General features: G+C 47.0%; 1 protein-coding gene across 1 annotated transcript in view; it reads left to right on the top strand.

The window, feature by feature from the left end:
• LOC137367175 (dynein axonemal heavy chain 6-like) overlaps positions 1-12,951 on the top strand; it is a 1,370,791-nt gene that overhangs the window by 522,390 nt on the left and 835,450 nt on the right. The window contains exon 19 of the mRNA XM_068028611.1: positions 984-1,325. Coding sequence (XP_067884712.1) covers positions 984-1,325 — 342 coding nt within the window. The remainder of the gene's footprint in view (positions 1-983; positions 1,326-12,951) is intronic.

The following is a 12,951-nucleotide window of genomic DNA, read 5'->3' on the forward strand; positions in this document are numbered from 1 at the left end:
TCAGGAGCATGGCAGCTATTTTGCGTCTGGTACAATTTGGCTCACTCCAGTGAGACTAGTGGTTCTCCAAGTCACTGAGCCCTTTGACTTAAAAAGGTTGAAATCCTTACAGGAGAATCATTACAATGCTAATCATGTGGTTGGGAAAACACTGGCAAATCGGCTGGGTGTCCTTTATAATTAAACAGGCAGGCTGCCAGTGTTTGTCCCGCTTCTGATTAATTGAGGCCTTCAATTTCTGGCATTGCAGCCACTGTTTAGAGGCAGCCTGCACTTCTTAAATGGTGCCCTGATCCACTACAGAACTGGAGGAAATTCCACTCAGGCCTTCCCACAGTAGTCTTGTTGGGAACAGCAGCTGAACAGTTTCAGAAATCACACATGATAAATCCAAGTCCAAATTATTCTGGGATGCAGACTTTTTCCATACTGCTCTCGTGATCAGTATTTTAAAACACCACATTGTGCAAGGTGGGACTTGGGTTCAGATTGAGTTCAGACAACTAGATGAAAGATTCACAAACAAGAAATGCTGGAAATACTCAGCAGGTCTGGCAGCATCTGTGGAGAGAGAAGCAGAGTTAACGTTTCAGGTCAGTGACGCTTCATCAGAACTGGATGAAACTGGATGAAAGATTCCTTTGTCCACAGGCTATAAGAGACCAAGTTTGCGCTTGCCTTCATCTGCTTTACTGTGTGAAAGGTGTCAATCACATGGAACTGCCTTTCACCAATAATTGAAGAAAGTTTTACTTTGCAGCTAAATGTGCTGTGCTCAGAATGCCTGATGCTGGCCATGGAAGATATTGCATTTTTCAAACTAACATTCTTTGGTAGGGACAAAAAAATTCATATAGAAGTCATAAAAAGAAAATGTCTTGAAACATTCCAGCCATGAAGAATTGGAGTATGATGCCACCTTGTTGGTTATGAGCTATCAGGTGACACTAGTGCCGTTGTTCAAATATTTGTCTTATTTTTAGGTCATTGCTGAAGCGCTCCAGAGGCTCGATAAGGAAGCAGAAACCATTGACATGTTTGGGGAGCACCTGATGTTCTTGTCTCAAATCGGGGCAGACATGCCCATGTTGGAGGGAGAATTCAGCACCGTGACTCAGCTGTATGCCATTGCCAAAGAGTATAGCGTGCCCATCCCTGCTGAGGAGATGGCTCACTACCAAATCCTGGTCCCCAGCTTCCAGAACCTGAAATCCAGTGTCCTCTACTCCGAGGCCATGAAAGATAGGAACGTCATCAAGTTCAGGGCTAACCTGGAGGATGACATCAATAACCTTTACTATGAACTACTGCAAGTTAAATATAAGGTAAATCAACAGGAAACTGGGCAGAAGGGGTGAGCTCGAAATGGTGCTTTCATCTTTGCGGGTTTAATTTTAAAAATGGAAGCAAAAACTAGTAAAAGCTAATGAACAGATTCAGAACAGCTGGCAAATCGGGAATGTCCATCAATAAAATCCTATGACATGAATGTGAGTGAAAGTGCAGTGGGAAACAGGCTCGTAACTTAAGGTGTGGTTAAATTATAGCTGTGGCACAGTGGGTAGTACTCTCACCTCTGAGTAGAGTTCCACTCCAGGGACCTGAGCCCATAATCTAGGTTGACATGTCAGTGTAGTATTGAGGGATTGCTGTATTATCAGAGGTGCCGTCTTTTCATATGTCCTCTTAGGTGGACATAAAAGATCCCATGCTACTATTTATAGACAAATTGAGACAGGCAGTTCTCCCTGGAGCCCTGGCCAATATATATCCCTCAACCAATATCATAAAAACAGATTATCTGGTCATTGTCACCTTATTATTTGTGGGAGCTTTCTGTGTAATATAAAAGACATCATATAGAATCATAGGTTGGTTACAGCACAGAGGAGGCCATTCAGACCATCTCACTGAATCTGCCTCCACCACACTCTCAGGCAGTGCATTCCAGATCCTAAACACTCACTGAACCTGCCTCCACCACACTCTCAGACAGTGCAATCCAGATCCTAAACACTCATTGAATCTGCCTCCACCACACTCTCAGACAGTGCATTCCAGATCCTAACCACTCACTGAATCTGCCTCCACCACACTCTCAGGCAGTGCATTCCAGATCCTAACCACTCACTGAACCTGCCTCCACCACACTCTCAGGCAGTGCAATCCAGATCCTAAACACTCACTGAACCTGCCTCCACCACACTCTCAGACAGTGCAATCCAGATCCTAAACACTCATTGAATCTGCCTCCACCACACTCTCAGACAGTGCATTCCAGATCCTAACCACTCACTGAATCTGCCTCCACCACACTCTCAGGCAGTGCATTCCAGATCCTAACCACTCACTGAACCTGCCTCCACCACACTCTCAGGCAGTGCGTTCCAGATCCTAAACACTCACTGAATCTGCCTCCACCACACTCTCAGACAGTGCAATCCAGATCCTAAATACTCACTGAATCTGCCTCCACCACACTCTCAGGCAGTGCATTCCAGATCCTAAACACTCACTGAATCTGCCTCCACCACACTCTCAGGCAGTGCATTCCAGATCCTAAACACTCACTGAATCTGCCTCCACCACACTCTCAGGCAGTGCATTCCAGATCCTAAACACTCACTGAATCTGCCTCCACCACACTCTCAGGCAGTGCATTCCAGATCCTAACCACTCACTGAACCTGCCTCCACCACACTCTCAGGCAGTGCAATCCAGATCCTAAACACTCACTGAACCTGCCTCCACCACACTCTCAGGCAGTGCATTCTAGATCCTAAACACTCACTGAACCTGCCTCCACCACACTCTCAGGCAGTGCATTCCAGATCCTAAACACTCACTGAACCTGCCTCCACCACACTCTCAGGCAGTGCAATCCAGATCCTAAACACTCACTGAACCTGCCTCCACCACACTCTCAGGCAGTGCATTCCAGATCCTAAACACTCACTGAACCTGCCTCCACCACACTCTCAGGCAGTGCATTCCAGATCCTAAACACTCACTGAACCTGCCTCCACCACACTCTCAGGCAGTGCATTTCAGATCCTAACCACTCACTGAACCTGCCTCCACCACACTCTCAGACAGTGCATTCCAGATCCTAAACACTCACTGAACCTGCCTCCACCACACTCTCAGGCAGTGCATTCCAGATCCTAAACACTCACTGAACCTGCCTCCACCACACTCTCAGGCAGTGCAATCCAGATCCTAAACACTCACTGAACCTGCCTCCACCACACTCTCAGGCAGTGCATTCCAGATCCTAAACACTCACTGAACCTGCCTCCACCACACTCTCAGACAGTGCATTCCAGATCCTAACCACTCACTGAATCTGCCTCCACCACACTCTCAGGCAGTGCGTTCCAGATCCTAAACACTCACTGAATCTGCCTCCACCACACTCTCAGACAGTGCAATCCAGATCCTAAACACTCATTGAATCTGCCTCCACCACACTCTCAGACAGTGCATTCCAGATCCTAACCACTCACTGAATCTGCCTCCACCACACTCTCAGGCAGTGCGTTCCAGATCCTAAACACTCACTGAATCTGCCTCCACCACACTCTCAGACAGTGCAATCCAGATCCTAAATACTCACTGAATCTGCCTCCACCACACTCTCAGGCAGTGCATTCCAGATCCTAAACACTCACTGAATCTGCCTCCACCACACTCTCAGGCAGTGCATTCCAGATCCTAACCACTCACTGAACCTGCCTCCACCACACCCTCAGGCAGTGCGTTCCAGATCCTAACCACTCACTGTGTGAAAAAGCTTTTCCTCATGTTGCTGTTGCTTCTTTCGCCAATCACCTCAAATCAGTGTCCTCTGGTTCTCGACCCATAGGCCAATGGGAATAGTTTTTCCCGATCTACTCTGTCAAGTCCCCTCATGATTTTGAACACCTTTATTAAATCTCCTCCCAATCTTCTCTAGGTAGAACAGCTCCAGCTTCTCCAATCTATCTACATAACTGAAGTCCCTCATTCCTGGAACCATTCTCATAGATCTTTTTGCACCTGCTCTAATGCCTTCCCATCCTTCCTAAAGTGTGGTACCCAAGATTGGACACAATACTCCAGTTGAGGCCAAACCAGTGTTTATAAACATTCACCATAACTTCCTTGTTTTTGTACTCTATGCCTCTACTTATAAAGCCCAGGATCCCATATGCCTTATTAACCACTTTCTCAACCTGCCCTGCCACTTCAATGATTTGTGCACACATACCCCCAGGTCCCTCTGCTCCCGCACCCTCTTTGGAATTGTATACTTTATTTATATTGCCTCTCCTTATTTTTCCTGCCAAAATGTGTCACTTCACACTTCTCTGCATTAAATTTCTTCTGCCGCATGTTGCCCATTCCACCAGCCTGCCTATGTCCACTTGAGGTTTATCATTATCCTCCCCATAGTTCACAATAATTCCAAGTTTTGTGTCAAGGCAAATTTTGAAATTGTGCCCTCTACGCCCAGGTCCAGGGCATTAATATATATCAAGAAAAGCAGGGGTCCTAATACTAATCCGTGGGGAACTCCACTGTATACCTCCCTCGAGTCCAAAAAACAACCGTTCACCACTACTCTGTTTCCTGTCACTCAGCCAACTTTGTATCCATGCTGCCATTTTTTATTCCATGGGCTTTAACTTCGCTGACAAGCCTTTTATGTGGCACTTTATCAAATGCCTTTTGGAAGTCCATGTACATCACATCAACTGTATTGTCCTCATTGACCCTCTCTGTTACTTCATCAAAAAACTCAATCAAGTTAGTTAAAAATGATTTTCCCTTTGCAGATCCGTGCTGACTTCCCTTAATTAATCCACATTCATCCAAGTGACTATTAATGTTGTCCCGAATTATCGTTTCTATAAGCTCTCCCACCACCGAGGTTAATCTGACTGGCTTGTAGTTGCTGAGCTTATCCTTAGGTCCTTTTTTGAACAAGGATGTAACATCTTCAATTCTCCAGACCTCTGGCACTACCTCTGTATCTAAGGAAGGTTGGAAGATTATGGCCAGTGCTTCCGCAATTTCCCCCTTTACTTCCCTCCATATCCTCAGTTGCATCTCATCTGGTCCTGGTGACTTATCAACTTTAAGTATAGCCAGCCTATTTAATACTTCCTTTTTATCAATGTTTAGCCCATCCAGTGTCTCAACTACCTCCTCTTTCACCATAACTTTGGCAGCATCTTCTTCCTAGGTAAAGACTGATGCAAAGTGCTCATTTAGTATCTCAGCTATGTCCTTTGCCTCCATATGTAAATCCCCTTTGACATCCCCAATCAGTCCCACTCCTCCTTTTACCACCCTTTTCCTATTTATATGCCTATCGAAGACTTTTGGATTTCCTTCGATGTTAGCTGCCAGTCTTTTCTTATACTGTCTCTTTGCTGTTCTCTTTTCACTTCCCATAAATAAATACATTTTCTTTTGTTCTTTCTTTTTAGATCCAATATTCCTTTCTTCGAAGTAATGAAATCCTAGGCGGGGATCCAAGTATGGATAGCACAAGATTTATTTTCTCGGGAGATTCCTCCCTGCAGAGAATTATGATTTTTGACACATTGGGAGTGTTTCTCTCTTCTACGATCCCATTGATATTGATGAAGAATGAGGGGAAACACAGGGTGCTCCTTCTCTGCCCACTGCACACTGATGGTGATGGGAACCTGGGGGCTGATTCCCCACGAGGACTTCCCTCCCTCTTTTCCATTTGCTATTGATGGTTGGCTCTGGGAAGCATTGGCAACGGCCCGGTTCCCCCAGTGGGGGAAATATTAGCCACACTGTGGGATGGGGTATAAACGAAGAAATAATGGCAGCTTGTCAGAAAGGTACAGCGATAATTATGGGGGATTTTAACCTACATATAGCATGGAAAAATCATATGGGAAGAGGTAGCCTAGATGAGGAGTACATAGAATGTTTTCAGGATAATTTCTTGGAACAATACGTTCTGGAGCCAACCAGAGAGCAGGCTATACCAGACCTGGTATTGTGCAACGAGAGAGGAATAATTAATGACCTCATCGTTAAGGCGCCCCGAGGTAGCAGCGATCATAATATGATTGAATTTTATATTCAGTTTGAGGGAGAGAAGAGTGGGTCCAAGATTAGTATTTTAAACTTAAATAAGGGCAATTATGAGGGCATGAAAGCAGAGCTAGCTAAAATGAACTGGCAAATCAGGTTAGGGATGGTCAATAGAGATGTAGTGGCGGACATTTAAGGGGATATTTCAGAATACCCAGAATAGATACATTTCAACGAGGAAGAAAAATTCCAAGGGTGGAACCCACCATCGGTGGTTAACTAAAACGTAAAGAAAAAGCCTATAATTGCGCAAAGATGGGAGGCAGGTCAGAAGATTGGACAGAATATAAAAAACAGCAAAGAATGACTAAAAGATTGATAAGGAAGGTAGAGTAGGAGAGAAAACTATCTAGAAATGTAAGATAGTAAGAGTTTCTATAGATATTTTAAAAAGAAAGTTAACAAAATGAGCGTTGGTCCTATAAAATGTGAGTCTCGGGAATTAATAATGGATAATAAGGAGATGGCAGATGAAAAAAATAAGGAAAAAAACGGAGGCTTATGGCAGATTCAAAGCACTGAAAACAGTGGAGGCCCTAGAGGAGTATAGAAAGTGTAGGGGTGTACTTAAAAAAGTAATGAGGAGAGCGAAGAGGGGACATGAGAAAACACTAGCAGGCAAGATAAAGGAAAATCCCAAGGTGTTTTATAAGTATACTAAGGGCAAGAGGATAACCAGGAAAAAAGTAGGCCCATTAGGGACCAAAGTGGCAATCTGTGTCTGGAGCCGGAGGACATAGGAGAGGTTTTAAATGATTACTTTTCATCTGTGTTCACTACGGAGGAGGACGATGTAGGTGTAGAGATCAGGGAGGGGGATTGTGATATACTTGAACATATTAGCATTAAAAGGGAGGAAGTATTAGCGGTTTTAGCAGGCTTAAAAGTAGATAAATCCCCAGGCCCAGATGAGATGTATCCCAGGCTGTTATGCGAGGCAAGGGAGGAGATAGCAGGGACTCTGACACAAATTTTCAAATCCTCTCTGGCCACAGGAGAGGGACCAAAGGAATGGAGGACAGCGAATGTGGTACCATTATTCAAGAAGGGTAGCAGGGATAAACCAGGTAATTACAGGCCAGTGAGTCTCATATCAGTGGTAGGGAAACTATTGAAAAATTTCTGAGGGACAGGATTAATCTCCAGTTGGAGAGGCAGGGATTAATCAGGGATAGTCAGCATGGCTTTGTCAGGGGGAGATCATGTTGAACAAACTTGACTGAAGTTTTCGAGGAGGTGACTAGATGTGTAGATGAGGGTAAGGCGGTTGATGTAGTCTACATGATCTTCAGTAAGGCTTTTGATAAGGTCCCACATGGGAGATTGGTTAAGAAGGTAAGAGCCCATGGGATCCAGGACAATTTGGCAAATTGGATCCAAAATTGGCTTGGTGGCAGGAGTCAGAGGGTGATGGTTGAGGGTTCTTTTTGCGAGTGGAAGCCTGTGACCAGTGGTGTACCACAGGGATTGGCGCTGAGACCCTTGCTGTTTGTAGTGTACATTAATGATTTAGACGTGAATATAGGAGGTATGATCAGTAAGTTTACAGATGTCACGAAAATTGGTGGTATCGTAAATAGTGAGGAGGAAAGCCTTCAATTACAGGACGACATAGATGGGCTGGTAAGATGGACAGAGCAGTGGCAAATGGAATTTAATCTTGAGACGTGTGAGGTGGTGCATTTTGGGAGGACTTACAAGGCAAGGGAATATATAATGGATGGTAGGACCCTCGGAAGTACAGAGGGTCCGAGGGACCTTAGTGTACTTGTCCATAGATGACTGAAGGCAGCAGCACAGGTAGATAAGGTGGTTAGGACGGCATATGGGATATTTGCCTTTATTAGCCGAGGCATTGAATGTAAGAGTAAGGAAGTTATGATGGAGCTGTATAAAACACTAGTTCGGCCACCGCTGGAGTACTGTGTACAGTTCTGGTCACCGCGCTATAGGAAGGATGTGATTGCCCTGGAGAGGGTGCAGAGGAGATTCACCAGGATGTTGCCTGGCCTGGAGCATTTCAGCTATGAAGAGAGACTGGATAGGCTAGGGTTGTTTTCCTTAGAGCAGAGAAGGCTGAGGGGGGACCTGATTGAGGTTACAAAATTATGAGGGGCATTGATAGTATAGATAGGAAGAAACTTTTTCCCTAAGTGGAGGGATCAATAACCAGGGGACATAGCTTTAAGGTAAGGGGCAGGAGGTTGAGAGGGAATTTGGGGAAAAATGTTTTCACCCAGAGGGTGGTTGGAATCTGGAACACAGTACCTGAAGAGGTGGTAGAGGCAGGAACCCTCACAACATTTAAGAAGTATTTAGATGAGCACTTGAAACACCATAGCATACAAGGCTACAGGCCAAGTGCTGGAAAATGGGATTAGAATAGATAGGTGCTTGATGGTGCTTGACGACACGATGAGCCGATGTGCTGTATAACTCCATGACTCTATAATTGAACAGATATTTTGCATCGGTCTTCACTATTGAGGATACAAGTAACCTCCCAGTATGAACTGTAAGTCAGGAAATGGAAGGGAGGGTGGAACTCAAGAAAATTACAATCACCAGGGAAACAATACTGAACAAATTGTTGGAGCTGCAGGCTGACAAGTCCCCGGGTCCTGATGGACTTCATCCTAGGGTATCAAAAGAAGTGGCTAGTGAAATAGTTGATGCGTTAGTTTTAATTTTCCAAAATACCCTAGATGTGGGGAAGGTTCCTTTAGATAGGAAAATCACAAATGTGACTCCTTTATTCAAAAAGGGAGGGAGACAGGAAGCAGGAAACTACAGGCCAGTTAGCTTAACATCTGTCTTAGGGAAAATTTTTGAAGCTATTATTAAAGATTTTATAGCATGGCATTTAGAAAATTTCAATGTTATCAGGCCAAGTCAACATGATTTTATGAAAGGGAAATCATGTTTAACCAATTTATTGGAGTTCTTTGAGGGAGTTACATGTGCTGTGGATAAAGGGGAACCGGTGGATGTATTGTACTTTGATTTCCAGAAGGCATTTGATAAGGTACCACATCAAAGGTTATTACAGAAAATAAAAGCTCGTGGTGTAGGGGGTAACATATTGGAATGGATAGAAGATTGGTTAGCTAACACGAAACAGAGAGTAGGCATAATTGGGTAATTTTCTGGTTGGCAAGATGTAATGAGTGGTGTGCCACAGGGATCAGTGCTGGGGTCTCAACTTTTTACAACTTATATACATGACTTGGATGAAGGGACTGAAGGTATGGTTGCTAAATTTGCTGATGACACAAAGATAGGTAGGAAAGTAACTTGTGAAGAGGACATAAGGAGGCTACAAAGGGATATAGATAGGTTAAGTGAGTGGGAAAAGATCTGGCAAATCGAGTATAATGTGGGAAAGTGTGAAATTGTCCACTTCGGCAGGAGAATAAAAAAGAAGCATATTATCTAAATGGTGAGAGATTGCAGAGCTCTGAGATGCAGAGGGATCTGGGTGTCCTAGTTCATGAATCGCAAAAGGTTAGTATGCAGGTACAGCATGTAATTAAGAAAGCTAATAGAATGTTATTGTTTATTGTGAGGGGAATGGAGTACAAAAATAGAGAGGTTATGGTTCAGCTATACAGGGCATTGGTGAGACCACATCTGGAGTACTGTGTACAGTACTGGTCTCCTTATTTAACGAAGGATGTAAATGCGTTGGAGGCAGTACAGAGAAGGTTTACTAGACTAATACCTGGAATGGGTGGCCTGTCTTATGAAGAAAGATTGGACAGGCTAGGTTTGTATCCGCTGGAATTTAGAAGAGTTAGAGGCAACTTGATTGAAACATATAAGATCCTGAGGGGGTCTTGACAGGGTGGATATGGAAGGATGTTTCTCCTTGTGGGAGAATCTCGAACTAGGGGTCACTGTTTAGTTTTAGTTTAGTTTAGAGATACAGCACTGAAACAGGCCCTTCGGCCCACCGAGTCTGTGCCGACCATCAACCACCCATTTATACTAATCCTACACTAATCCCATATTCCTACTACATCCCCACCTGTCCCTATATTTCCTATCACCTACCTATACTAGGGGCAATTTATAATGGCCAATTTACCTACCAACCTGCAAGTCTTTTGGCTTGTGGGAGGAAACCGGAGCACCCGGAGAAAACCCACGCAGACACAGGGAGAACTTGCAAACTCCACACAGGCAGTACCCAGAATTGAACCCGGGTCGCTGGAGCTGTGAGGCTGCGGTGCTAACCACTGCGCCGCTGTGCCGCCACTGTTTAAAAATAAGGGGTCGTCCATTTACGACAGAGATGAGGAGAAATTTTTTCTCTCAGAGGGTCGTGAGTCTTTGGAATTCTCTTCCTCAAACGCAGTGGAAGCAGAGTCTTTGAATATTTTTCAGGCAGAGGATAGATTCTTGATAAGCAAGGGGCTGGAAGGTTATCAGGTGTAGGTGGAAATGTGGAGTAATCAGTTCAGCCATGAACTTATTGCATGGCGGAGCAGGCTCGAGGGGTTGAGGTGGCCTACTCCTGCTCCTAATTCGTATGTTCGTATGCTCGTATGTAAATAAGTCTTGCAGCAGCCTCCTGTCCCCGGTCTCTGATCCCACAGGCACTGGGTTCCTCCAATAGCAGAGACGAAGTGTTGTAGCAGCCTTCTTTCACTTGCCTCTTAGCTCACAGGCTCAGGATTGCTGTAGTGGGGAATATGAAGTCTCGTAGCAGTGTCCTGTTCCTTGTCCCTGGTCCCACAGGCTCCAGAATCCGGCAGTGGGGGAGACAGACTGCCTCCTCTCCCTTGTCCCTGGTCCTACAGGCTGCAGAATCCGGCAGTGGGGGAGACAGACAGCCTCCTCTCCCTTGTCCCTGGTCCTACAGGCTCCAGAATCCGGCAGTGGGGGAGAAAGACAGCCTCCTCTCCCTTGTCCCTGGTCCTACAGGCTCTAGAATCTGACAGTGGGGGAGACAGACAGCCTCCTCTCCCTTGTCCCTGGTCCTACAGGCTCCAGAATCCGGCAGTGGGGGAGAAAGACAGCCTCCTCTCCCTTGTCTCTGGTCCCACAGGCTCTAGAATCTGACAGTGGGGGAGACAGACAGCCTCCTCTCCCTTGTCCCTGGTCCCACAGGCTCGATAATCTGACAGTGGGGGAGACAGACAGCCTCCTCTCCCTTGTCTCTGGTCCCACAGGCTCTAGAATCTGACAGTGGGGGAGACAGACAGCCTCCTCTCCCTTGTCTCTGGTCCTACAATCTAGAATGTGACAGTGGGGGAGACAGACAGCCTCCTCTCCCTTGTCCCTGGTCCTACAGGCTCGAGAATCTGACAGTGGGGGAGACAGACAGCCTCCTCTCCCTTGTCCCTGGTCCTACAGGCTCCAGAATCCGGCAGTGGGGGAGAAAGACAGCCTCCTCTCCCTTGTCCCTGGTCCTACAGGCTCTAGAATCTGACAGTGGGGGAGACAGACAGCCTCCTCTCCCTTGTCCCTGGTCCTACAGGCTCCAGAATCCGGCAGTGGGGGAGAAAGACAGCCTCCTCTCCCTTGTCTCTGGTCCCACAGGCTCTAGAATCTGACAGTGGGGGAGACAGACAGCCTCCTCTCCCTTGTCCCTGGTCCCACAGGCTCGATAATCTGACAGTGGGGGAGACAGACAGCCTCCTCTCCCTTGTCTCTGGTCCCACAGGCTCTAGAATCTGACAGTGGGGGAGACAGACAGCCTCCTCTCCCTTGTCTCTGGTCCTACAATCTAGAATGTGACAGTGGGGGAGACAGACAGCCTCCTCTCCCTTGTCCCTGGTCCTACAGGCTCGAGAATCTGACAGTGGGGGAGACAGACAGCCTCCTCTCCCTTGTCGCTGGTCCCACAGGCTCTAGAATCCGGCAGTGGGGGAGACAGACAGCCTCCTCTCCCTTGTCCCTGGTCCTACAGGCTCTAGAATCCGGCAGTGGGGGAGACAGACAGCCTCCTATCCCTTGTCTCTGGTCCCACAGGCTCCAGAATCTGACAGTGGGGGTGTCAGACAGCCTCCTCTCCCTTGTCTCTGGTCCCACAGGCTCTAGAATCCAGCAGTGGTGGAGACAGACAGCCTCCTCCCCCTTGTCTCTGGTCCCACAGGCTCTAGAATCCGGCAGTGGGGGAGACAGACAGCCTCCTCTCCCTTGTCCCTGGTCCTACAATCTAGAATCTGACAGTGGGGGAGACAGACAGCCTCCTCCCCCTTGTCTCTGGTCCCACAGGCTCTAGAATCCGGCAGTGGGGGAGACAGACAGCCTCCTATCCCTTGTCCCTGGTCCTACAGGCTCTAGAATCTGACAGTGGGGGAGACAGACAGCCTCCTATCCCTTGTCTCTGGTCCCACAGGCTCCAGAATCTGACAGTGGGGGAGACAGACAGCCTCCTATCCCTTGTTTCTGGCCCCACAGGCTCTGGATTCCAGCAGTGGGGGAGAATGGACAGCCTCCTCTCCCTTGTCTCTCACTTCACAGGCTCTGATTCTAGCTGTGGGGGAGACGGACATCGTTCTCTCCCTTGCCTTGGGCCCCACAGGCCCCAGGCTCCCCCAGTGGGGTAAATGAAGTCTTGTAGCAGCCTCCTCTCCCTAGCCTCTAACTCCACAGACCCAGGTCCCACAATGGGGGAGACAATCAGTCTCCTCTCCCTTAACTCTGGCCCTAAATACTAAACGATCAAGGGCTCCTCTGTCGACTGCTGCGCTCGGTGGGTCAAGGACCCTGATCTTTGGGGTGCTGTAGCCCTTTAATGTCTCTCACTGTCTCTTGGCAGCGAGAATCCATCTGGGAGCCTGCTGTGCAACCCAAGCCAAGGAAACTGATTGGGACGTGGTG

This window comes from Heterodontus francisci, chromosome 3 (genome assembly GCF_036365525.1).
Source record: "Heterodontus francisci isolate sHetFra1 chromosome 3, sHetFra1.hap1, whole genome shotgun sequence".
Taxonomy (NCBI): Eukaryota; Metazoa; Chordata; class Chondrichthyes; order Heterodontiformes; family Heterodontidae; genus Heterodontus; species Heterodontus francisci.